This window comes from Podarcis pityusensis, assembly GCF_964106645.2.
Source record: "Podarcis pityusensis genome assembly, chromosome: 7".
In the NCBI taxonomy this organism is placed as follows: Eukaryota; Metazoa; Chordata; class Lepidosauria; order Squamata; family Lacertidae; genus Podarcis; species Podarcis pityusensis.
The window spans coordinates 48,835,495-48,859,419 of record NC_138031.1 but is presented as its reverse complement, the minus strand read 5'-3'; the positions used below and the strand labels follow the sequence as shown (position 1 = coordinate 48,859,419).

The following is a 23,925-nucleotide window of genomic DNA, read 5'->3' as shown; positions in this document are numbered from 1 at the left end:
TGAAAAGTGCTAGGAGATACCTGTTCATATTTATAGGATTGTAGCCAGAATGGGGCCAGTGAGTGCACTGCCCACATGGAGTTCCATGCCTTTTATTTTTTTAAAAAAGTCCTTTGAATTGTGACACCAAAACATTTTTCATTTTAGGAGGGAAAGCTTGCTTTAAGCAACGAAACATGTTTAGCTAAACAAAGAAACCTATGCTGCTTCAAAGTGCTTGTGCTGCAAATTCTACCCATTTGATGCACCTAAGATTTTCCGGGCTCAGGTTAGCACTTTAAACATTACTACTGCATGGACCTTGTTTAAGTGATCCTGGAATATATTGCTTTTTAGGACATTCTGCAGAGCATGGAACTTAAATGGAGTAAGGATGTCACCACTTCAAGATTATTCTGCTTTAACCCCTGGTTAAACACTGGGGTCAAATGTATCCTAAATTAATAAAATTTCTACAACACCATGTTTTCCATAACTCTGCGGGTTAAATATTCCACAACTATGATAAAGTTAGAATTTTCATATGGCGCTTCATGGCATATCAGTTACCATATTTTTCTGTGTATAACACGCCCCCGTGTATAAGATGCCCCCTATTTTTGGGGACTCAAATATAAGAAAATGGGTGGATATTACCCAGAGTTCTTGAGCTTTTTTTGGAGGGGATTGCCCACAGTTCTTGAGCTTTGTTTGAGGGGCGGGGGATTGCCAAATATCACTCACCTGCCTGAACGACATTTTTTATCGCACATGACGCAAAAGCCACCAAACGTCTGACCGTGTGCCGCCAGCAGCCACCTATCACCCTCCCAATTGCCGATGCAACAGCCAATCAAAAAAAGCCCTTGCCGCACCCAACAATCACCCGCTCCCAGCAACCTGCAGCTCCCAGCAGCAACCAATTCCCCGTCCCCACAATGCACTATCCATGTATAAGACAAGCCCAATTTTCCAACACTACTTTAACATAGAGAATCCTCGTCTTATGCACAAAAAGTATGGTATATCCTTACGACTTTTGGGATCAATTTCTGCCCTATTTGATCACAAAAAAAATTTGAAAATCTATGCACATCAGGAGCCAGGGATCAAAGTGACTCTGCAAAAAGCTGCTTTAAAACAAACAAATGTACCTTTGATGTCCATTAATGCTTAGACCAGAACCTGTTATTTCAATTTCTTGTGTATTTCTTAACCATCTTTCACCATAAGGTCCCAGGGTGTGTTATACAAAATCATATATCACTATTTTTTAAAAAAAATCTTTATTTTATTACAGTGGTACCTCTGGTTACGAACTTAATTCGTTCCGTAGGTCCGTTCTTAAGCTGAAACTGTTCTTATCCTGAGACGTGCTTTCGCTAATGGGGCCTCCAGCACACGATTTCTGTTTGCATCCCAGGGCATAGTTTGCAACCAGGAGCAGCTACTTCCAGGTTAGCAGAGTTAGTAACCTGAAGTGTTCGTAACCAGAGGTACCACTGTACATTTATAGACCATCTTTATCTTCGATGGAGCTCAAGGTGGTTTATGTGGTTCTCCTCTTCCACAATTAATCCACATAGCAACCCTGTGAGGTAGGTTAGGACAAGAGATGGTGATTGCCCAAGGTCACCCAGTAAGCTTTATGACTGTGTGGGGATCCAAACCTTGGTCTCCCAGGTCAGACTCCAACACTCTAACTATTATGCCACACAATTATAAAACAAGTAAAACCTTTCCAAACGGACAGAACATATTCTTGAGAAAATGACTCTCCCCCACTAGTTTCATAATAGACAAATTCTCTCACTTTTCTTAAAATCACTGCAAACAGGTTCAATGGTCAATAATATCACACAGGCTTCCAAAATCCCTTCGTAAATATCATTTTTTTAATCCAGTTAGAATCTTCTTCCTAACCCAACAAAGCTTCTTTTTCCTATCATTGCTATTTGCAGAGATCATGTTGAACAATACATAACTAATTCGGTTTTTGGAGTCATTTTGACCCCAGCTGCATCAGCAAGTATTTGCAAGCAATAAAGGATGTAACAGGGGGAGAAAGAACCAAGAGCATTTGTCACCATTTGAAGTTAGCTCCAAAAATAGCCAGCTGATTGCCACCATATTGGAGCAGGTTTAGAAAAGGGGGACTGATGGTTTTTTGTTTAAATTTCACCTCAATTTAGCAGTTGTCAGTGATCTGATTTGCACGTAACACTAAGGCTACAAACGCATAAAGCAAGAGCAGCTGGAAAACAAGTCAAGCTTTGTAGAAACAGGCCATGGTTTGTTTGCTCATCTACGCAGTGACTCATGATTTGTTGAGCAAACCACTGTTAAAACAAATCATGAAACAGTGTTATGTGCAAACACAACCAATCAATTCTTGCCCACCTGTAAACCAGCATTCTCAGTAAGATTTCTAACAGTCTATTTCTTAAAAGTTCAGATTGTAGTGTCAGTTTTGGAAACAAGGTAGAGGTTAGCTGTTATTAATACATGCTCTTTCCCTCTATATGTGCACAGAGAATACTCTAAAAGCAGCTCATCCTATTAACTCTACCTCAGCACTGCTGCTACGTTGTCCAGGATATGACAAGTATGATGGGAGGCAGACTAAGGCTACAAGGGCCACTAGAAAAGCCTTTTAAGAGTTGTTAATAAATTATTATCATCACAATGCTTTTATTTTTCTTTTAACAGTATCTACTAAAATGGCAGATGCCATCAGATGCAGAGCAGGTTTCTCTTGTCTCCTACCTGTTCCTTCTGCACAGTGGTGCAAAACTGAAGAAAACAGGAGCCCTGACCATATAACAACTCATTAACAAGCCAGCAAATGGTAAAAATATGACAATACATGCAGACTGGGGATACAGTAGAGCAGCACTCATAAGTTAAACCATTAAGGAAATAAAAACCTCCTGTGGAGCTATACAGAACCTGACAACAAGCAGGGAATGAGTATTTAACAGCTTTATTAGAAGTGCGCATGCATTGTCATAGTAAATTACATTTAATCCCAGTCACATTACAGCAGTGCACAACAGTTTGGGCTGAGCATTTTAAATGACACTCAATGTATATACAAGAATCTACAATGTGTTATAGATTTCTGCCAAATCAGACTTTCTGTAAACAGTTTAGAGGTTCTATTTACAATCAAGTGGTATATAAATTTAGTTTAAAATAAAAATAAAAAAACCAAGCGAGATTACCAGACTATAAGCGTGGAGTGGAGTGGCCAGAGTTCTGTAAGGCCTGCTCCCTGTCTTGAAGGCCTTTTTCCACCTGGCCTGGAAAGGCAGAGCCCAGACTGACTCCAGCTAGTCAGACTGCTGAACAGAGAAGACTGCTGAACAGACACTTTGTGGAGTTTTTTGTTGGGGCTGTTGTTGCTATTGTTATTTGTATCTTTATTTTAGAATTTGTGATTTATGTGCAAATTGTTTGGTTTGGTTGTGTATTTTTAAATGTTTATGCTTTATGACTATTTTGTTATGTTGTAGTTACGTATTTTTTTTCATGTTGTAAGCAGCCTTGAGCATGGTTTGAACTATGGGAAGGGGGCATACAAATAAAATTATGTTTGTTGTGTATGTAGTAAGTTTGTTAAACCATAGTTTACAGTTGCAAGTGAACTCAATACCAACCTATGGCTGCTTTCACCAGCTCCAGTATTTTCTTCCAGTCATTACCACAGTTAACTACAGTGTCTAGTGTTGGGATCACCATTTTTTTCCAGCTCATGGGCACACCTGGAATTTTCAAGAAGAATTCTGACACTCCCCCAAAAATGCTGCAAATGGGGGATTTCCTTACATCTTGGAGGAGGTGTAACACAACTCTTAGCAAAGAGCAATGGGAATAGTGGGAACAGGGGAATTCTACAGCCTTTATGGGCACTGGAGAAAGTTTATATGGATGCCATTGGAGGGATAGGATATTGGAAATACCAGATCTAGGATGTATATCCACTTTTAAATGATTTCATTAGCCAATGGTAACAGAGCAAGCTCCCCCCACCTCAGACATCCAGCTGTGAGACCCTTTGTTTCTGAGTAGTGGAAGAAGAAACCAGGCAGGTGAGAAGGGTGGGTATGGCATATTGGTGTTACGATTTGCTGATATGCTAAGCACAGTTGTTCATGTAAAAACAGAACAGCACATTCTCAATTATATGAGCTCTTTTTATATTATTTCTGTATTCAGCCATATGTCTGAATCTTAGCAGAGTGCACAGAAGGCTACAACCGCAAGCCTCAAAAAGTCATAGTACCACCTCAGCAGTGCTAAGATCCACCTTAACTACTTTGTTCAATTAGGACCATATAAAGATGTTCAGGGGAAAAAACCATAGAAACTGTGTGTCAGGTCAATTGCTATCTAGATAACTATTCTGGGTAGCTAGCTAAATACAGTTGTGAAAACTCTTACATCCATCCCCTGCTTTACTTAGCATCTAGTATGGAAGGGTATGTTGTCAGACAACAGGTTGCATTTCCATCATGGCTAGCAGCTCAATTGTATTTACCGGTAATCCTTTTTCAGATTAAAGACACACCATGATCATCTATGAATATACTGCATTAAGAAGCATTTCTTGCTCCCTTTCTAATTTATTAATAACAAATAAGACATTGTTTCTATTCTGCCCACAACACATAGGTTACTAAGATCTTCTCAATTCCATCCCTATAAAATGGCAATTCCTACAAGCCCTTAAAATCCCACTCACCATCACCACTGGACAGGACTCAGTCTACAACATCATCGCTTAATTGGCAAAATGTTATTGTGGTCGTAATGACTTTGGCTAGTTTTTTGTTCAATCCCCTTTGGCTAGCTACTCTTTCCTTTCACCACATTCCAAATACTCCTTAGTCCCAAATTGCTGCTACATTCTCCGACACATACAAAATCTACAAGTTTCAGAACACAGTGAAACAACCAAAAAATTCAATTCCTAGCAAATTTAAAAGTAAACACTATTGCAGCTAAGTTCTAAAAATGTATTTTAGGTGTACCAAAGAACTGTTTGTACCCAGAGGAATTCTTTTTTTTTCTTCTTGGAAAATGAAACTTCTCATTGTGCTGAAGAAATGTGAGTCAAAGCACATCTAGTTCATGAGAGTACTAGACTTAATATTTCACCCACAGGTGATCCCAAGACAATTGTAATCCAAATTTCAGTAGCTTTACCCTCATAGAGAGTGATTTTAAGCAAAGTACATTTTGCCAAAGTTATATTATAGTTTCATGTTTGTTTGAGCAAACATACTAAAACATGCACACAGTGTAATTTTACAGTACTTCTTCAGCAAATGTGTACAATTGTTTCTGTAAGTTCGTATCCCTGTTAAAGCCACTGGCAAAGTAAAGGACTAAAAATATAAACAGCAAGCAAATGTATTATTACACAGACTTGGATGGATCCTGATCTTTCAGGAGTTTACTTTCCTTCAAAAAGGTATGTAACTTGCGTTAGATCAAACTTTCAAATCACTCCAAATGCCTTAAATACCATACTTCTTTGTGCCTCAAACTCAGAATGTGCCAAGTTCAGCATACAATCATGGCTTATGAACGTGGATTTAGAGATGCAGCTACACCTAGTGATCAGCAGTAGATCACAGCAAACGAAACTCAGTAGCTGAATGACTTCATGCCTTTAAAATAAAAACCAGAACACTAACAAAAGCCCAAGTGAGAGAGCTGAAAACAAAATGTATAGGTAACACAAACCATCAAGAATTAAAATGTGGTGGTGTTTATATGTTTATTTGCTTGTTTATCTAGTAACCTTTGCCAGAACAGGTTCTCCAAATTAACAATGAATAAAATTGAACACACTGGGAAAATTGAATTGCTAGAAGAATTTATTTTGCACACTCATTTGTTCACCAAAACAAATAATGTCATCATTAAGTGCTATTAACTTAAAATAAAACAGAGCCAGAATTCAGAGGACAACTTTATGCTTGCCCAAGAACTTGTGCATACCACATCTTATGTGGGATTGTAACTTTTAAAATATTTTGAACAGGAAACTCCATTGCCACTTTAGAACGCATCCCTCAGCTACTACATAAAGTAGTTTGCAGTGTAGCATTGGGCTGTTATTTGAGAAATTGAAGTTCAAAGTTACCATAGGTGTGGGGGAACTATCTGGACGGTACTTTGAATCCTAGGGCATGGGTGTTTTTTAAATGGCTGCAATGTATCCTAATTACCAAACAACTATAAAACTTACAGAACAGTATTTCTAGAAAATTCTTAATATGAAACTAATGAATTGTCCTGCTGCATTGATTAAATCCAAAGCACACTGGATCTGTATCAAGACTGCCACTGAATGCAACAGCTTTTGAAAAGAATTGCAGAGATGGCTTTTCTAGAAGGTCAGCCTAGTTTGGCTAGTTTGTTAATTTACCTCACTTCACTCCCAATGGGAAAGTCAGCTGCACACACATCACAAATGACTGGAACATTTTCTCAGCTGAAGAACACAGAGAAATCAGACACTAAATGTTCCCTCCCTCAGCCATTGCTACATAACTCTGGTGGGGTGGAGGGGTTGGAATTTTGGGGGTTTTTGTTTTTAAAGGAAAAGAAAAGCATTTTATGACTATACTGCAAATCCAGCCTCTACAATTGTCAATCCAACAGATTACATCTGCATTAAACACTTCTTTTCTTTTTAAAAAAATACATATACACTGTAATTTTTCTGGAAGAGTCTGATAACTAAACGTGAGACCAAAGATGCATTATACGAGTTTCTTCAGCGTAATTACATCCTTGTAATATGCTGTAGGGTATACTTTTCTCCTCTATATTATCATAATAACAGTGCCATTTTAATCAGTGACTGAACAGAAAACTTTAATTTTTTAATAAGTAACACAAGACAAGTCAGAGATGGCTTCAGCACGAAAATCATCATATAAGAAAAGAGACAGACAAGAAACAGTATAAAGAAAACACGAAGAGTGCTGCGTGTGCAGTTCCCAGCACTGGGTCCCCGGTATCTACTGCCTGGGGCAGTGCGAGCAGTTCCTGTAGCTGGATTAAACCCAGGGTGATCCAATGTCTGGTGTGATCAGTTCTGACATCCTCCATCGTCCATTAGGGATGGGAGTAGGCGGAATCTAAATGTAGGCTCATCTCGCCTGTCTAATACGTGGCTGGCTCAGTCAAACTATCCCTTGGAAGGGCATGCGTATACACATATGCCTTTATGTGCAGAGTGATCTTTGGGATTGGGACCTACCCACATAAATTCAAGGAATTTCACCAGATACACAAAACAAACAGAGGTAAGCACACACACAGTGATGCTCAACCCCCTACAACCACTAACCTGGACTTTCATGTGTTGAAGTTTACACATTCAGCTGTGAGACATCAAATGTACATTATTAGCCAAATGCACAGAAATCAAGTGGCATATATGAATGAATAGCTCTTATGCAGACAGTTATTCTCTGCGCAGAATAGGGATTGGAGACAAATTAGTTGGCCCAATTCTCTCAGCGTACCAGTTCCACCCTCCCCCTGCAACGCCTGATGTCCATGCAGCATGTGGACATTGCATTTGTATAGAGATCTACATGCCTGAAGTCTAATGTGCAAAGTCACAATCCGTATGCTCCATGTTTGGGCTCTGCATGTGCTGTTTGTGTGGTCATGTATGCAGCTCTATCAAAACGTTCAACACCCCAGTGCGCTGTAGTGAGAATGACACACTAAAGTTCGAGTTTATATGGAAAATTCCAATTATATTCCCATGCCCAGAAAGTAACCATAAGACTTGCGAACCAGCCTTTATATCTCTCGTCTGCAATTTTGCACCCACAACAAGGTCTTTGTCTCACACTATTGTGTTTAAAAACACAGGACTGCAACATAGACTTCAGAATGTTTGTAAACAACACTGCACTGAATTAACAAATTATGAGCCAGTTAAAAATATATATACTTTAATGAAAAACTGATTAATAGACACAGTTTTGCTTTGACTGCATCTATGTAAGGACGCTCCCAATATATTTAATATTGGCACTAGAACTAACTTTTAAATTCTAATATAGCATTTAAAATATGTAATTTTATAAAGGAGCAATTTCTTTGCAGTCTTGGTCACTTTCTTGTCCCCCGTCCGTCCCCCCACTCTCAAATGAATACATATTGTAAGAAAATGAAGTTGTACAGGTGGGCTGTAAAAGTTAATAGTTTTCCCAATACTTTTTATATCACATCATTTCCTTTACATAATGCTATATGTTACAAGAAGCCCATAAACGCATTACTGACAGCAGATATAAGCATTCAAAGTTCAGGTGCTGTGCCAGCAAACACAACAAAGCTTCATGAAAATCCAAAGTTAAAATATTAGGTTGAAATCCTAACCGTTGTGAATACTTGGTTTTAGGCTTGCAGTATTAGCTGGTATACAAGTTTTCTGCCACCACTTTATACAAGAAATAGCTGTACAGGTTAACCATAGGCCTCTCTGGGACAATATTATGTTATAAACAAAAAGCACCAACTTTCTGCAGGCTTTTTGAATATGTAACTGCTTCAATAAAATAAGGCGGTTATAAAAATGCATATTTTTCAAATTCCATTACACCTCTATTGATCTTCCATTGCAATTGATATGAACTCATACACATACACACAGACTTTTCATTTTATACAAAACATAAAATTTAAGATTATGCTGTTACTGACATCTCTTGTATCCTATTTCTATTTGAACAAAAGCATTTTCAAAAATCATTTGTTTTGCCTGGCACTGACAAAATAAATAAATCTAAAATCAATGCTGGTAAAAAAGTAGCATTCTGTATATTTAAACGTTGTCTACAACCATATTTCAATTGAAAGCATTAAATGTGTTGAAATTAAATATACAGGCAAAACCTATTAACTATGTGGAGATTCCAGGCACACTTACAGTGCATTCCTATGCAGGTTTATTCAGAAGTAAGCTGAACTGTGTTCAATAGAGCTTGCTGCCAATCAAGTGTGTATGGGACTAGTGTTGAAGTCTACTGCAGTAAAGGGATTTACTTTTACAGTATATGCTTAGGATGAGGACATAAGCCTCAGAATAATCATTCGTTTTTACAAAATGACATGATCTTAGACAAGAATCACAACATTTTTGATACAATCCAAGAAACAATTGCTTTTTCAACTATAAACTATCATTACTGTTTATTATCTTTGGGGAATTTGTACACCTAAGGTGTATATTTACAATTTCAAACTTGTAAGAATGTCACAGGAAAACTCAACGCTTTTTGTTAACAGTTAACTTCTCCTTCCAATAATGTCTTGAAAACTTTTGCAACAACAGCAAACCCAACAGCAATATAAATATTTACTGTAACTTTTGCTCTTGCTGATTTCCTAATGATTACTTTCTAAGAAAGACTCTCTAGCGGGGACTGGCTGAACGTAACACTGAAAAACTTTTGATACATGCAGATTCAGTATATAGCAAGGATAGGGAAACCTGTGGCCCACCAGGTGTTATAGGGAATCTCATTAGCCCTAGTCAGCATGGCCAATGGTTAGGATGGTAGCCCAGGAGTGTATAGAAGGCCATAGGTTCTCCATCTCTGGTGTACTGCATTAAAAAATAATAAGAAAAGCTCATCTGTTCTCTTGACATCTTTCAATAATTTCTGCAGTTGCCCATACTCTATGCTCCAAATAATAGTGCTGTCTGTAGTACCTACCGTTACACATGTAGACATTTACCCACATAGGCACAACAGGCTTTTTGGCATACAAGTTTCCAATACTTATAAATGAAAACTGGTCTGAAGCTTATTGACTGGAACAGGAAACTCGTTTTTCTTTTTTGCAACCCAGTGGTAACTTTGGTAGGCTAATAGAAGCATCAAGTATTACAGAAGTGGTGTTGAGATAGTATTGTTTCTAAGCAAGGCAAGCACACACTTCTGCGCATGCAGCCCCACATAAAATGCTCATTTCTTCCAATATTTTGACAAGTTGTGCTGCAAATTATGCAGCTAAGCTGAGGTATGGCTTTATCCCAATAAAGTGAGAGCTAACTGCGAGTAAAGTTTCATGATTCACAGCTCAGCTACAAATAGCCTCATTGAAACCAGAGAAGGGACGGGGGAGAGTTTTTCTTCAGAATTATATTTCATACCAGGGGAAACCTCTGGAACGCCTCTCTCGCAATGAACCTTCTGACTTATCTAGAAATGTAGAAGGGAACTTTTGAGAAAACACAGGCTGCTTTTATACACACAGCGTCCCTGGAACATTCCTTTAAACCAGAATGTGTTTACAGAAGCCATGAAGAGTGGATTTCTTAAAATCCAAAACTTAAGTTACACAAGGGTGCTGTACACAAGCACTACTTAATGCACGAAACACCAAGTACCCTGCAGCCAAGGCAACAACCAGAGTCCTACTTCTCTTCCTGACCAAAGCACGTAGAAGAACATGGAACCCAGATGTCTTCAATTTCTGTCATAGGTTTCTAGAGTTCATATGAAAAACAAACAAAATGAGCCCAAGTTACTCATCCCATCCAACTCTGTGGAACTAACTGTTTCGTAATCCAGCTACAGACCAAAATTAGAGGGTTGTATGCCTCACACACACCATTAAAACATGTTATGCACACTGGAGGGTATCCAGAGGAGGAGAGCCCAAGCAGTGAGGATGCTGAGGCAGTAAATGCCTGCCAGGTAGAATTAAAAAGTTACTCTTTGATTATCACTTCGCTGCTACAATGTGGGGAGAAATGAAGGAATCACAGCACAGGGCACTGCTTCGTCCAAAGCTTGACACAACTTGACCAGTACTGGAAAACACTTCTTCACAACAACTACTCTTAAAAGCTCGGGACCCCTGCGTCCCCCTGCCACACCTGGACGCCAGACCAAATGGGCTGTCAGTCACACAGCACTCAAGGCACCAAGGTCGCCTCCGCCCCACAGGAGTCCAGCGAGGACTTGCACTACACAAACTGGGTGGCTAGTCGGACTGGAGAGAGGGGTCCGCGCAAGGGATTCTGGGCAGCTTTCTCTTGGCCAACTTCTCTCGCCACCCAGCACGAGAGACCGTGGGCTCCACAAGCTCGGCTCAGAAAGCGGCCAGCAGCCCGCCCGCCTCGCCTAGACGGAGCGTCCCTGGCTGGGAAGGGAGAGAAGCCCGGACATTTGAATCTGCTGGCCGGGAGCAGCCAACTTGCAGAAAGTTGTTTGGGTTTGGATTTACAGCAACGGCCCTACACGCACACGCACACACACACACACACACATATTTAAAGTGTAATGGTGGTTTTTTTCAGAATTGCGATTTCCCGCCTCCCTTTCGAGGGAGGGAGCTCGTCGAGTCGTGCCAGACTCCGCAGCAGCCTCGCTCCGCGTCTTGCACTTTTGCACCCGGCAACCAAACTAACGGGATCCCTCCCTCGGCGCCTGGAACTTCCCCTTCTCCCTTCCAAGCGTCTCTCTCTCTCTCTCTCTCTCTCCTTCCTCCTCAAATCCACTCAGCAGCTCCAAGGGTCACACCCGCCAAGAGGGGGGGAAAAATACCTCCCCATTCCCCAAGGCAGCCCGTCCCGCTTCACCTTTCTCCACAAAAAGCTCCTTAAGGAGCCAGCAGTCGCCCAGAGTTCATTATTATGATTCTGAAAAGGACTCCGCGGGGTTTGCCTTACCTGTGAACGTCTCGGCTGCCGCTGCCAGCAAAAGTCCAGCCAAAGTCAGGAGGCAAGTTTCAACTTTCCCCATATTTCCTCGAGACAGACCCCCCTCCGGCCCTCCCCGGTCCTGGGGGGTTGGGGAGGCTGGCGCGGGCGCCCTCCGTGGCCCTTTCCTCGCGGGGTCCGCCGGCCTGAGAGGGGGCTCCGAAAAGCAGCAGCAGCGTCGCGTCCCCGTCAGCAGCGCCCGCCCGGCCCCCGGGAAACTCCCGCCAGCCCGCGCGCTCCCTGTTGCGCCGCTCCAGCCCCGCAGCCGCCCAGCCGCGAGTGCCGCGCCGTCTTCGCGAGGAACTCTCTCCTCGCTCCAGTCCCCGCACTGACTCGCGCTCCCCCCGGCAGCCAGGCAGGCAGGCAGGCAGGCGCTGAGCAGGCAGCCGAGAGCCAGCCAGCAGCCAAGTCACGCCCAGCCGCCGACGAGGCCGCCTTTCTCCCGCTAGAGGGCGAGTGGCGCCAAAAGCGGCACCCCCGCCAGGCTGGCTGGCTGCTCGCTCGCTCCGAGGACCTCGCCGCCGCCGCCGCCGCCGCCGCCGCCGCCGCTTTGCTCTTGTGGGAGGGAGAAGCTAACGGGACAGGCGCGCTAAGTGGCTGCTGCTGCTGCTGCTGCTGCTGCGACACGAAAGTCTTCTTTTTGAAATGCCCGCACGAAGGTAGGCTCGCTCCTTGAGAAGAGCGGAATAGCGCCGGACGGAAACGGAGGAACCAAAACTGTGAGGGAAATGCAAATAAACAAAGCAGCAGCTCCGGGGAGAAGAAGTCCTACGTGCCGCGCACGAAAGAAACGCGGGGGAAGTTTGTTGCTGGAACCCGGGCAGTGCGCTCTTCTCCGCACAGAAATTCTGAGCTTGCACTAGTTTATCCCGCCATTCAATTTCTTATTTATTTCGCTGCCCCAGTGCTAAGCAGCAAGTCCTTTTGAGGCTTCCCCTCAGGTGAGTGTTGCAGCTGCGCGCCACGTTAATTATTTGGAGCCAATCCGGGCCGCTCTGGCTTCTCTTTCAGGGCGCGACTTCGCGCTGCAACTTCGGCCGGGCGCGCGGCTGGCCCCGGGACGTGCGCAGAGCGTGCTTTTCCCTGGCTCGGATGACCACAGCCAACCTCCGCACGCGTCGGAGATCGCTGGGAAAGAATTCCAGGCGAAGGCTATTTGCAGGCCTCTTTTTGTTTATTGTTACGCCTTTCAGACGCTTAAAATCTGAAAAGGAATAAGGCAAATCATCTGCAGCTGCATTCGCATAGCAGTTTATCCCATTTTCACGACTGTTGATTTCCACATTACTGCACACTTGAGCTCTCACACAATTTAAAGCCGTTTCTGGAATTATGGTGGAATACAGTGCAAAGTTTAGCACACATTCCCGTATTGTCTGCAAGGGGATTTACCAAAATGGCAGAGAAAAGTAGAGGACGACAAGGCAGCAAGTGCAGTTGGACATTTGTGGACAACTAGTTAAAATCTTTGGAAGAACTAAAGTCAAAAAGTTTTTAGCAGTAAGGGCTTATATTTTGTTCAAGTTCAGGGGCATTCCTGAGAGTAACACTTTGCTCTTAAGCTTGGATTTCTGATTACAGTTATGAGGGGAGACAAGTTACGTTGAGGGAGGTGAACTCTGCACATGTTTTCAAGCATGCTCTTCCAGATCTCTCTCCATGAAGCCCGAGTTTAAAAATTGAAAGAAATGTCATCCCTGTATAGTATGGAGCATTATCCCTAGTTTTTAAAAATATGTTTCCCACACCCCTTTTGCCTCTGCTCCTTCCATTTTCCTACATCTTTTGGCATCCCTTCCTAAAGGAAATGATGCAGTCAGCCTGCTGTGCCTTCTCTACCTCTGCAGAAAAATAATTGGAGGTGGGAAAGAAGAGGGAGGTGTTCTTTCTGATCCCTGCAAATTGCTACCTTTTGCCTTCCCACCAGATATTTCTTTTTCTGCTTAAGAACATGTTCCTGTAACTATTTTAGGGTTATTCACCCTCCACCCTGTCACAGAGGCTTTCAGCAAACACGCAGAAGGAACCACCTGGGAAGATTGTCCTCTCCTCACTTAAGGAGAAGGTTGCAAATAGGCTTCTAAAAGTGGCCTTTTCTTTCACAGTTCCAGTGACAGAGACCATATAACATTTGAACTAACCTTGCCCTGTGGACAACAGCAAACAGACTTCAGCTTAGTCAACACCAGGTCCAGACTTTTTAACTTCTTCAGTCTTTTTTATCAGTATGAATAACCTATTGCTTATCTGTTGTGATCAAACTACACATTACATTAAGCACACGGCTGCTTAACTTGGTTATTTTATTTTGAAAGGGGGGAAAAACAGCCGACAAGCATAAATCCAATAACAAACAGCCCACAAGGATTAGCAGAGGGATGCTAATGGCTGCACACGCACCCAGAGAAGCCTTCCTTTTCCAGAAAAAAAGATGGCATATTTACAGGTACAGCTTTCCAGAAGAAAAGATGGGGAGCAATCAGAGACATTTCACCCATTTTATCCTCCCACCCAACAACTCAGGTAGGTATGTTAGGCTGAGGGATAGTGATTGGCCTAAGGTCACCCAGTGAGCTTCATGGCTGACTGAAGATCTGAACCTCAGGTCTTAGGCTATGTACCCATTCATTAGCTATGTACCCATTGCACCCTGCTGCATTTCAAGTTGCATTTGTACATTGCTATACACTGCTGTACACCATTTAGGGCTGCCATAAGTCAGACATAGCTGGGATTTGTCTGGGCGGATTTTTTGTTTTTGTTTTGTTTTTGTTATTTTTTAATAACTTTTTATTCAAAATTAAAACAAAACATATTATCCAGAAACATATCATCCTTATCTCCTCCATTTTTCCTCCCTCCCCCTCCCTCCCCCCCCACAGAACCCCCCCACCCCCGACTTTCCTCAGTTCCAGTCTTTGATTTCTCTAAAAATGCTGTTTTCTTCATGTTACACCGTTGTATAGATCCTCAAACTATTTAGCTGATTATTATCAATAAAAAGTTTGTGAATGTTTATTCAAAACCAGCCAAGGAGTCCAGTTCGCTTTGTTGTGTCTTCAAATACTTTGTAAAGGGTTCCCATTCATCTTTAAAGTCACAGTTATCCTTGTCCCGTATGGGCGGAATTTTTGAAAAGCGGCTTAAATATCTGTTTTGGAGATTTTTTTTAAAAAACAACAACACAACAACTCACTTTTTGAAATATGACGCCTCTAATACGGGCAGAGATGTCTGCATCCAACGTGCATTGTCTGTTTGGTTTCTCCGCACCTGTAATGCCCTTGAACTTTCATCTGCACATGCACTATCATCCACACATGTGCAATAGCTGTCTCAAATGTAATGCAGCTTAAATTTTCCTTTCTGGCTGAAGCTAGTTGAGGGAAAAACACATTGAACAGCAGTATTTCCCAAGGTAGTACAGATTAGCTCTGCATTGTGGGTAACATCCCGTGGTGGGAACACATTGGAGCCAGAGTCCAACACTAACCACTATCCCTTCAGAATAAAAGCATCATCACTTAATTTGAGTAGCTTCACCCTTATTCTGAACCCATAGGTTTGAAGACATGGGACTATTGGGCCTGAACTTTTAAAACACTTACATAATGTTAGTGCAACAAATTTATGTTGCCTGTTCTTTTCCCATCTGTTTTCAGAGGGGACCCCAAACCAATTAGAAACAGCTCAGTTTGCAAGTAGGAAAATGACTTTATCACTACAGTTAGCTATGTATATATATATATATATACATTGGGGGAGATGATTCCCCCCACAAAGTTTGGAGGCGGACAGTGTTTGTGGTTTCTGGTGCCCGTTCCTCACTCCTCATTTCATCTCTCTCTGTCTCATTTTTTGTCATTCTTTTAGGTGCCCCCAGAGGAAAGCATGAGTGCATTTCCTCTTCCCCACAGCTGCTTTGTTTGCTGAGGAGTCTGCTCAGGATTTGTGTTCCTGGCAGGAAGCTGTTTTAGCTAGAGGAGAAAAGGGTGTGTTTGTGAAACTCAAATCTCACACGGGACACAAAAGCCTCTCATTAACTTTCTCATTTAGTGCAACACGCCAGAGCCTCAGCTGCGGCGTCCGCGAGAGAAGTTAGAGAACTTGCTCTCTTGGCGAAACCCCCCATTGGAAAATGAATGGTGCAGTTCGATCATAAATAAAAATGAACAAGCTTAAAGGCAATAGACAGGTTCCGTGTGTGGTAATAAATCCAGCCTTTCGTGCTGTGCAGTTCACTCGCACTGGAAAATCATTCCCTCCACCTCCCCCACCCACCCTCTCTGACAGCTGAGCTCCCCCATAGTGCTTTGGCCCTCTGCAACTCCGAGGCACTAAAAAAAGGCAGCAAAAGAGGAAATGGGAAAATAACAGGCAGAAAATACAACAGCACAGGAGAATCAAGCTGTTAGCAACAAGAGGAATTGTTTCTAGGACATTAATTTACTTTGTGTTCCAAAATGGCGTGCTCAGGGCAGGGCTTTGGGGCAAAGCCCACTCAGCAGAATTAGCAGTATGAGAGTTGGCTTACAACATTGGGAAATAAGTGAAACCATATACATTTCCATCTAAAGAGGGAGACCCTCCCTTGTAAGACCATCAAGTTTCAAATTTCAAATTACGGTACTTCAGACTACCCCAATGGGGAACCTGAGACCTTCCAGATGTTTAACCCATCCCTGAGCATGGACTATGCTGGCTAGGGCTGATGGGAATCCAGCAACTGATTCCTGAGCCCTTCGCTATACATATACTCCAATCTTCAAGCCTAGTGGGTTGGATCCAGACTTAGTCATGCTTGAGTAGGTGGTTGAAATCAATGGAACCCAAGTTAGTCATCATGACTGAACCTGGAGCCAATCCAATGTTAAATATAAACCAGTGTAAACTATTCTACATATTTCTATGCAGTAACCACTGAAATGCTGTTGGGTTGCCAAATTTTTCACTCACAGTCAAACCTCCAAATGTTGAAAATATAGGCAAGTGAATGGAGTTAGGACAAAAGAGGAAACATCAAGTATTGAGAAAGTATACCTGAATTATTTCTGAGAAAGAATTTGAGATCTATTCTACCTATGAGGAATCAATCACATGAACCTTACACCATTGCCATAGATTGCATTTGTGCACACCATTGCAAACATTAAGGCTGTAACCATTTACAGTAAACCACTGAATTTGATGGCAGACCAATTCCATGTCACAGAGATGCATATGATCACAGTGCCTGGAGACAGGCAATCAGGCCATGCATCCATAGCAGTGACCAGAGGAGGAATGATCTCTGGGAAGGAGCACAAAGAGAGGAAATGCCGTGGTGCATCAGAGGGTTTATAAAGTAAGGCCAAAAAGCCAAGCAGTTCAAAAGATTACTATGCCAAACACAATATCCAATCAAAAGAGCATATATGCAAGCAAGATTGCTTCCAGTCAACATGTTTATTGAACATTATTTGTTTGCAAAAAGTTTGCAGGGAGGTTATACAAAGTATTGTTTGTTGAACATTCATTCCAATTCATTTGCAGGCAGGTTATAGGATATCACATCAATAAATTGTTATCACACACTTTCCTGTGCATTTCCCCATCACTTCCCTCACACCCAAAAGTCCATGAAGGTTTGATGTGCAAGAGTGCTAAATCCAGTTTAATTTCACAATCTGCGTTTGTCAATATGCAATGAAACCTCACCCGCAAAGTAGCCACGGTCTGAAAGAGGATAGGTACACAACTGTTATGTGATGGTGTAAAAGGAATACTGTGGGGACTTTTACTAATTCACATCTCCTAAAGCAACCTACGCCATGGTGTCTCTGTGCTTGGAATGGAAAGATCTTTACACAATCATCTGCAGCATTAGAAATATCAAAGAGAGGACTGCCTTCAGGCTTTCCTATTGGTATTCTGGTATAATTTTGTTATGTCTCTTGATTCACTGCAGGGAGAAAGGCTTTAGAGAGGAAGCTTTTTCCCTGTCCTGCCACTGTATATATCAGACTTAAGGAAACTGGTCCTGGGTCAAAACCCCTCCTTAAGGTAATAGAAGTACTGCATCTCTTTGTGGCTCATCCCCTGAACCAGCTGTGTGGAAAGGGAAATTGGGACACTGTTTTACAGTGGTTCTGGTCCTACCTACAGGATTGAGTCAAGAGCATAGTAGTGGAAGAGTGCTTTTTGACCCCCTGGAGGTTATGCTATGGGGTGCTGCAGGGCACTATTCTATCGCCTACTATGCTATTTAATATCTCCTTGAAGCCACTGGATATGGACATTAGGAGTTTGGAGACAAGGTGCCATCAGTATGCTGCATTTCTCTATAACATCTGAGTTAGGACGGGTCGTGTGGATCCTGGACTGGTGTCTGGATGCAGTGGTACAATAAATGCATGAGGGAGGGTGAAAGTTGAGTTGTTCCCATGTCAAAGAAATTGATCAGTTGCCTGGCCAGGATTGGGTTGCACTCCCCTTGAAGGAAGCAGGTATGTGGTTTGAAGATGCTTCTGGATGCAGCTCTGTCACTGGAGGTATCCAGGTATCCACAGTGTTTTCTAGAAGCACCATTTACCAGCTACAGCTGGTGCAACAACTATGGCTGTTGCTGGACCGGGAGAGCTTGACTACCATAGTCCAGGCATTGGTGACTTCAATAATGGACTACTGCAATGTCATTTTTGCTTGATCTGAACATTGTTTAGAGTATAGCAGCACAGTTGATGACACAAGTGAGACCCTATCATCAGATAACATCTGCTCTAAATTTGCTCTGTTTGTCCACTTGCTACTAAGCCAAGTTTGGATCTCCAGTTTACCATGTTGTTCTTTCAGGGAAACGGGGAGAGCAGCCTCCCAGTGGTCCTTGGCCAGAGAGTGCTGTCCTTCATCTTGGCTGTCCAAGTGCAATGTAGTCATATTGTGTGTTCTTATATTGTAGTGTACTTGTGCTCAAATCTCCAAAAGTTGCTGTTTTTAAGGAAATAATGGTACAGTACTTTCCTCTACAGCTATAGTTACTGTATCTCTTGTGCGAGAACAAACCTTATAAAACTCTGTTGTTATCCCACATTTGATGTCTCTCTTCCTGTAAAGATAGTAATCTAGGCTGAGAGTTGAGATGGGACTTATATTATGGTGAAAATAAAAATCATAAGCTTTTTCAAGTATTGGAAGACTAACCCGTGTGTTATTTCATAGCCTTTTATTTTAGATTAACGTTGCTCTGTGAATCTAGATCATAGTCCCACTGGAACTAATAGAAGGTGGAAACTCATTTCCTGAAGATTTTGGGCCATCTCCTGGCTTCTTACAGGGAGAAGAGTACAGCTGTGGCACAATCATTAAAGAATGAACAACTGTGCCAGATTTGGGAGAAGGGACACAGTTCAGTAACTGAGCCATCTTCTGCAGCATTTGTGTACTTAAGGCAGTATTTGGCTTAATAAATACAGCCACTTTAGGTCAAACTTTTGAATACCAGTAAAGACAGAAGTCTCTTGATCCTGATTAAACCCATGTTTATTATTGAGATAAGTGAGGATGGGCTTGATTACCAAAATAATTCCAATAATTATTTTGAGCAAGTGAAACAGAAATCACTGTTGGAACTCTTCCTCTTTATATATTTATTTATTTATTCTACAGGCTGTTCTGAATTTTTCTAGAAATGGGAGGAAACCTAGTGGTCCACACAATCAGGTTATATACTGGCAAGACTGCATCTCAACTTCTATATAGTGCAGAATTGTAAGGTTTGGGTGATGCAGTTTAGAGATGATAACACAAAATCAGGGTCCTAGGTAGGGATGGACAAATTGGCCAACTTTAGCTTGTCTCAGTTTCTCATGTTTTCAAGTCCTACATAAGTTCTGTTATCCACATTTCTGTGTTTTGGAAAGTACAAACTAGGGATGTTCACCTTTAAATGCAAACCCATTTCTTTCTCCCCTTCACACCTTCCTCTGGGTTACCTTAAAAGCACACATGCTACAGTTGTGGCCAGTCTTTTTGGTATCTCCTGCCCCCTGCTTTGGTTCATCAAGACTGTTCCCACCCCAGCCCAGTTGTCCATGTTATTCCCCACCTCCAGTCTTTGCATTTCCCTCTTTGCCTCAACTCTTGAGAAGAATGTGCTGGGAAGGAAACTGGGTAAAGCAAAAAAACAGACGATGGTGTCAGGGGTGAATCCAAAGTCAAAATTATGTTTCCCAGTGCAAAGTTTCCAAAGCACCAGTTGAGTCCTGAAATGTCAAATATGCAAATATGAGAGGGATAGGACCAGTTAAGCAGCCATGATTGTTCGATATTGCCTCCAAAAAAAGACTGCCTCATGATCTGGCAAGCAAGGTAAAGAATCTAAAATGTGCTCTATTACTGAAAATATATTAACCGACCAAAGTGCATGAAATCACGTTAACAGTGTTCACTTTAAGGCTTTTATATGGCTGTACCAGGCAGCACCATCCTGGTGCCTTCCAGATGTTTTGAGCTACAGTTCCAAAGTTGTAGTCCAACACTTCTGCAGGGCACCAACCTGACAAAGGCTGGGTTATGCTAACAGAAGCTGGTGGTGCCTTCTTATATTTGAGACCTGTTTTCTCCCAAAGCACACATCCCCTTTCTGCTTTTCATTCATTCCAAACCTCTGAAAAATAAGGTGTGTGTTTATTTTATTTCTCTTGACCCTCACAATTCCTGAGATGTTGCATTTGTACTGTTAGCAATGCACTTCCAGCTAACACAATAGTTGGCATGCCAAGTGACAATACTGGGCTTTTCAGGAATTCGAAGCAATCCTCTGGATTTTTTAAAAGTAGCGTTGGAATAGCAGAGGGAAGGAACATTTTTTGTCTGCTTATTCAGTACCATCCAGTCAAAAGAAAATGGAGCAATCGCTAACCCAAACCTCCACAAGAGTTAGCAGACTAGTTCCACTGTAGTCTCTGACCTTTGTGTCCTATTGATTATCCATTCCACCCTAGTCATAACATTAGAAGTAGACAACTGTTTGCAATTATTAGGCTAAAGCAATCTCATTTTGTACAAGTTATTTTGTTTCCCATATTGTTTTATAATAGCAGATTTTTTTCATATGTGGTAAATAAAATGGTCATAGTGAGTGGGAGTTTTCTGGAATGGAATGAGCCATCATCTCATATTTGTCAGATTGCTTATCTTCTTTTACGTATTTACTGCTTTTTATAGCTACGAGGTGGAGGTGGTATGGATTCATCCACAGTACTTTTGATTGAAGGTCTGCCTAGTCTACACTTTATAAAGATAAGGGGGAGGCATGAAAGTTTCCTACTTTGGGCTGTCATTTTCCTCTTGATTGCTTTTTGTACCAACAGCAAATGTCCATTGAAGGGACACAATATTGCCCAACAGCAAGTCACTCCACTGAAAATAATGGGAGCTTATTTAAAAGGAGCTTATAGCCTTGATCAGGCAAAAAGCATATTTACACATGAGAGGATAAGGAATGAAGTGTATTCTCAGTTGAAAAGTACTGTATTTGGATGCAGTAAAATACTTTGCAAGATACAGATAAAGGGACATAAAATCTGACATTGGTTTGTCAAAGCTGTTTTGACAACACAGGCGATGAGTTGACACTCATAGTTGTATTGCGTTTCTGCCACATTGATGGAGCAAATCCCATGCACTGGAGGGAGACATCGGTAGATTTGGGGGAACCTCAACTTTTGCAGAGGTACAAAGGAAACCTGTGGGGTTTCCCAACAAATAGACAAATGAGGACAGAATGCTCAGAAGTCATGAAATGCCGACCATTGAGAGGGTGGAAAGAGACAGGCAGGTGGAGGGGAATCCTGGCTGGCTGGCTGAAACCTGAACAGGTATATTTGCAACATTTTATTGCAAATCACAGTTGTTGCAGCAAAATTCTTATATGCCTATGGCCTTGTTCTGGGATTAGCAGAACTATAAATGTTCTGTTGGTGTAAATGTACCCTAAAACCCTTTCCTCTTAACACGTTACTTCTGAAATAATCTTACAGATTAGCCTCTATTATTGAAAGGTCAAAGTATGGGTATCTCCTGATAACCTAGTTGATTTTTCAGTGAATAATGGGAAGAATATGTAGCCCAGGTATGCTTCTTTGGGCTCCTCCTTTACCAGAAGCTTTCGTTTTGGGAATAATAGGTTCAGAGGTACCCAAAGAACAAAGGACGTTATTCATGTATGCTACTGCAGCTGCGCAAATGATATAGTATATGCCCAGAGATGGAAAGAATAAACCGTTGCAACCAAGGAAGATTGGCAACAAAAACTATTGGAGTATGCAGAAATGGCAAAACTTACCGGAAGATTAAGAAATCAAGAAGAGAGATGTTTTAATACAGAATGGGGAAATTTTATTGACTATTTGAAGAATTATTGTAAACAATTTTAATCATTAGCAGGATTGACATAAAAATGTGCAGTGGGAGTAACCTAAACAGAATATAAAGGTTAAATAGTAAATAGATACAAAATGGATATGCAGAGGTAAAAGATATAACATAAGTAACTGCAGAAAGTGGGGAAGGGAGTCAATGATTTGATGCTTTAAATTGGCTGTGTGAATTTATTTTTGTGATCCTTTTTGTAAAATGAGAAAAATAAAAATATATAAAAAAGAGTGACATTTGAGAGAGGACTCAATTTTTTCTTTTTCTTTTAGATTAGTTTCTTTTATGTTATTGTATCATCAAAAAGCTTCAATAATATCTTATGAAAAAAGAAGTTGCACTCCTAAACACAATTCCCTGAGAGTAAGCCGCACTGAAGACAATGAAGCCTATGTAATGCTGCTCTAAAGCCACTGTTAATGTATTGCCATCTTTTATTAATGAAAGGTGAAGCTCGATATACAGAAAGCCTCAAGTAATGTCCAAATCAACTTCTAAAAATCCCATGTAAACAAATGTATGCAGCATTTATTATTGCTTATATCCCACCCTTCCTCTCAAGGGAGCCTAGGGCAACTAGCAATAAAATAAAGCATTGAAAACACAGTTAAAAGTACAATACAAGGCACAGCAAGCAAGTTCCTATCAAATATTACTCTTGTTCATGAATATTCCTTTAATTCTTTTCCTAGTAGATATTGCAGGGTTTTAAAATTTCAGCTTCCTTGAAAACTCAGTTCATAATAGGACAACTGTGGTTTAACATGAATCTCTGAGAAAAACAAGAATTGAAAACACCTCTCCATTCTATCTCCTGTGCCCTCTTTGAACAGTGTGCACTCAGGAATTCTCCATCTTCCTATTTGTTTTTTAGAAATATTTTCCCCCCTGATTGCAGTTACTTATGTCAGGGCCAAGATAAAGGGATCTAGTTTATCAAAGACAAGTGAACAGGTGAAAGACAGAAGGAAAACAAAGTAGGTGTACAGACTGAAGCCAAAACAAAGGGGAGAATAGCAAGTGATAGAAACAGTGGTGGACAGAAGCAATTGTGGCTAGATGAATGAACTGAGGATAGAGAAGCACAGAATAAACATGAAAGGGAAAAAGAGCAACAGATGTGGGCAACAGGGAGAAGTACAATTTGGCAGCTACTGTGATTGAGAGTATCTTCCAAATATTCCCTTGCAGCATTGCACACACTTTTGTCCTATCCAATTTTGAAATTCATACTCAAAAACCTCTTGCTAGAGATGGCTGAACAGTAGGATCTGAGTCTGATTTATTGTTTTTGAGCTTTGCAGGTGGCATTTGCTTTTGTGAATTCTTTATGTTCCTTGGCAAGACAGTATCACAGCAGCATTATCAGGAATAAAGATATAGAGAGATGTGATCAGGGCCACTGGTCGTGTGGCATATATGCAGATTATAATTTTAATGTTTGCAGCCATCACTGAATATGTTTTTGCCTCCCAACTGTTTTAAGATGCCAGTACTAGAATGATGTGCTACCTGTTTATTGCTATAAATATATATTTATACTGTGAAAAGACAGAGCAAAAGCAAATAAAAATAAATCCATAGCCAGCAAGTTTAAAATGTACCAAAAGCATTTAGAAATAAGAGTATGCCTTAAAAATCATCACAGGGTGTCAGGCTTAGCACTTCTCTCACATAAGCCACGACGCGCTGGCAGTTTGAGTAATTGGGGTTTATTTATCAACAACAGGCTTTCAGCAATCCGAGCTTCCCACAACTCATTCCTCACTGCCAGAGTCAGT

The 23,925-nt window shown here is 41.4% G+C and overlaps 1 protein-coding gene across 11 annotated transcripts in view; it reads right to left on the bottom strand.

Moving 5' to 3' along the window:
• PTPRM (protein tyrosine phosphatase receptor type M) overlaps positions 1–12,067 on the bottom strand; it is a 412,807-nt gene extending 400,740 nt beyond the window's left edge. For 4 of the 11 annotated variants that reach the window (XM_081014113.1, XM_081014108.1, XM_081014114.1 and 1 more), the window contains exon 1: positions 11,702–12,067. In XM_081014113.1, coding sequence (XP_080870239.1) covers positions 11,702–11,774 — 73 coding nt within the window. In that variant the 5' untranslated portion in view covers positions 11,775–12,067. The remainder of the gene's footprint in view (positions 1–11,701) is intronic. The other 7 variants (XM_081014112.1, XM_081014117.1, XM_081014116.1 and 4 more) reach the window with 5 other exon arrangements.
• Between the last annotated feature and the right edge of the window lie 11,858 nt (positions 12,068–23,925).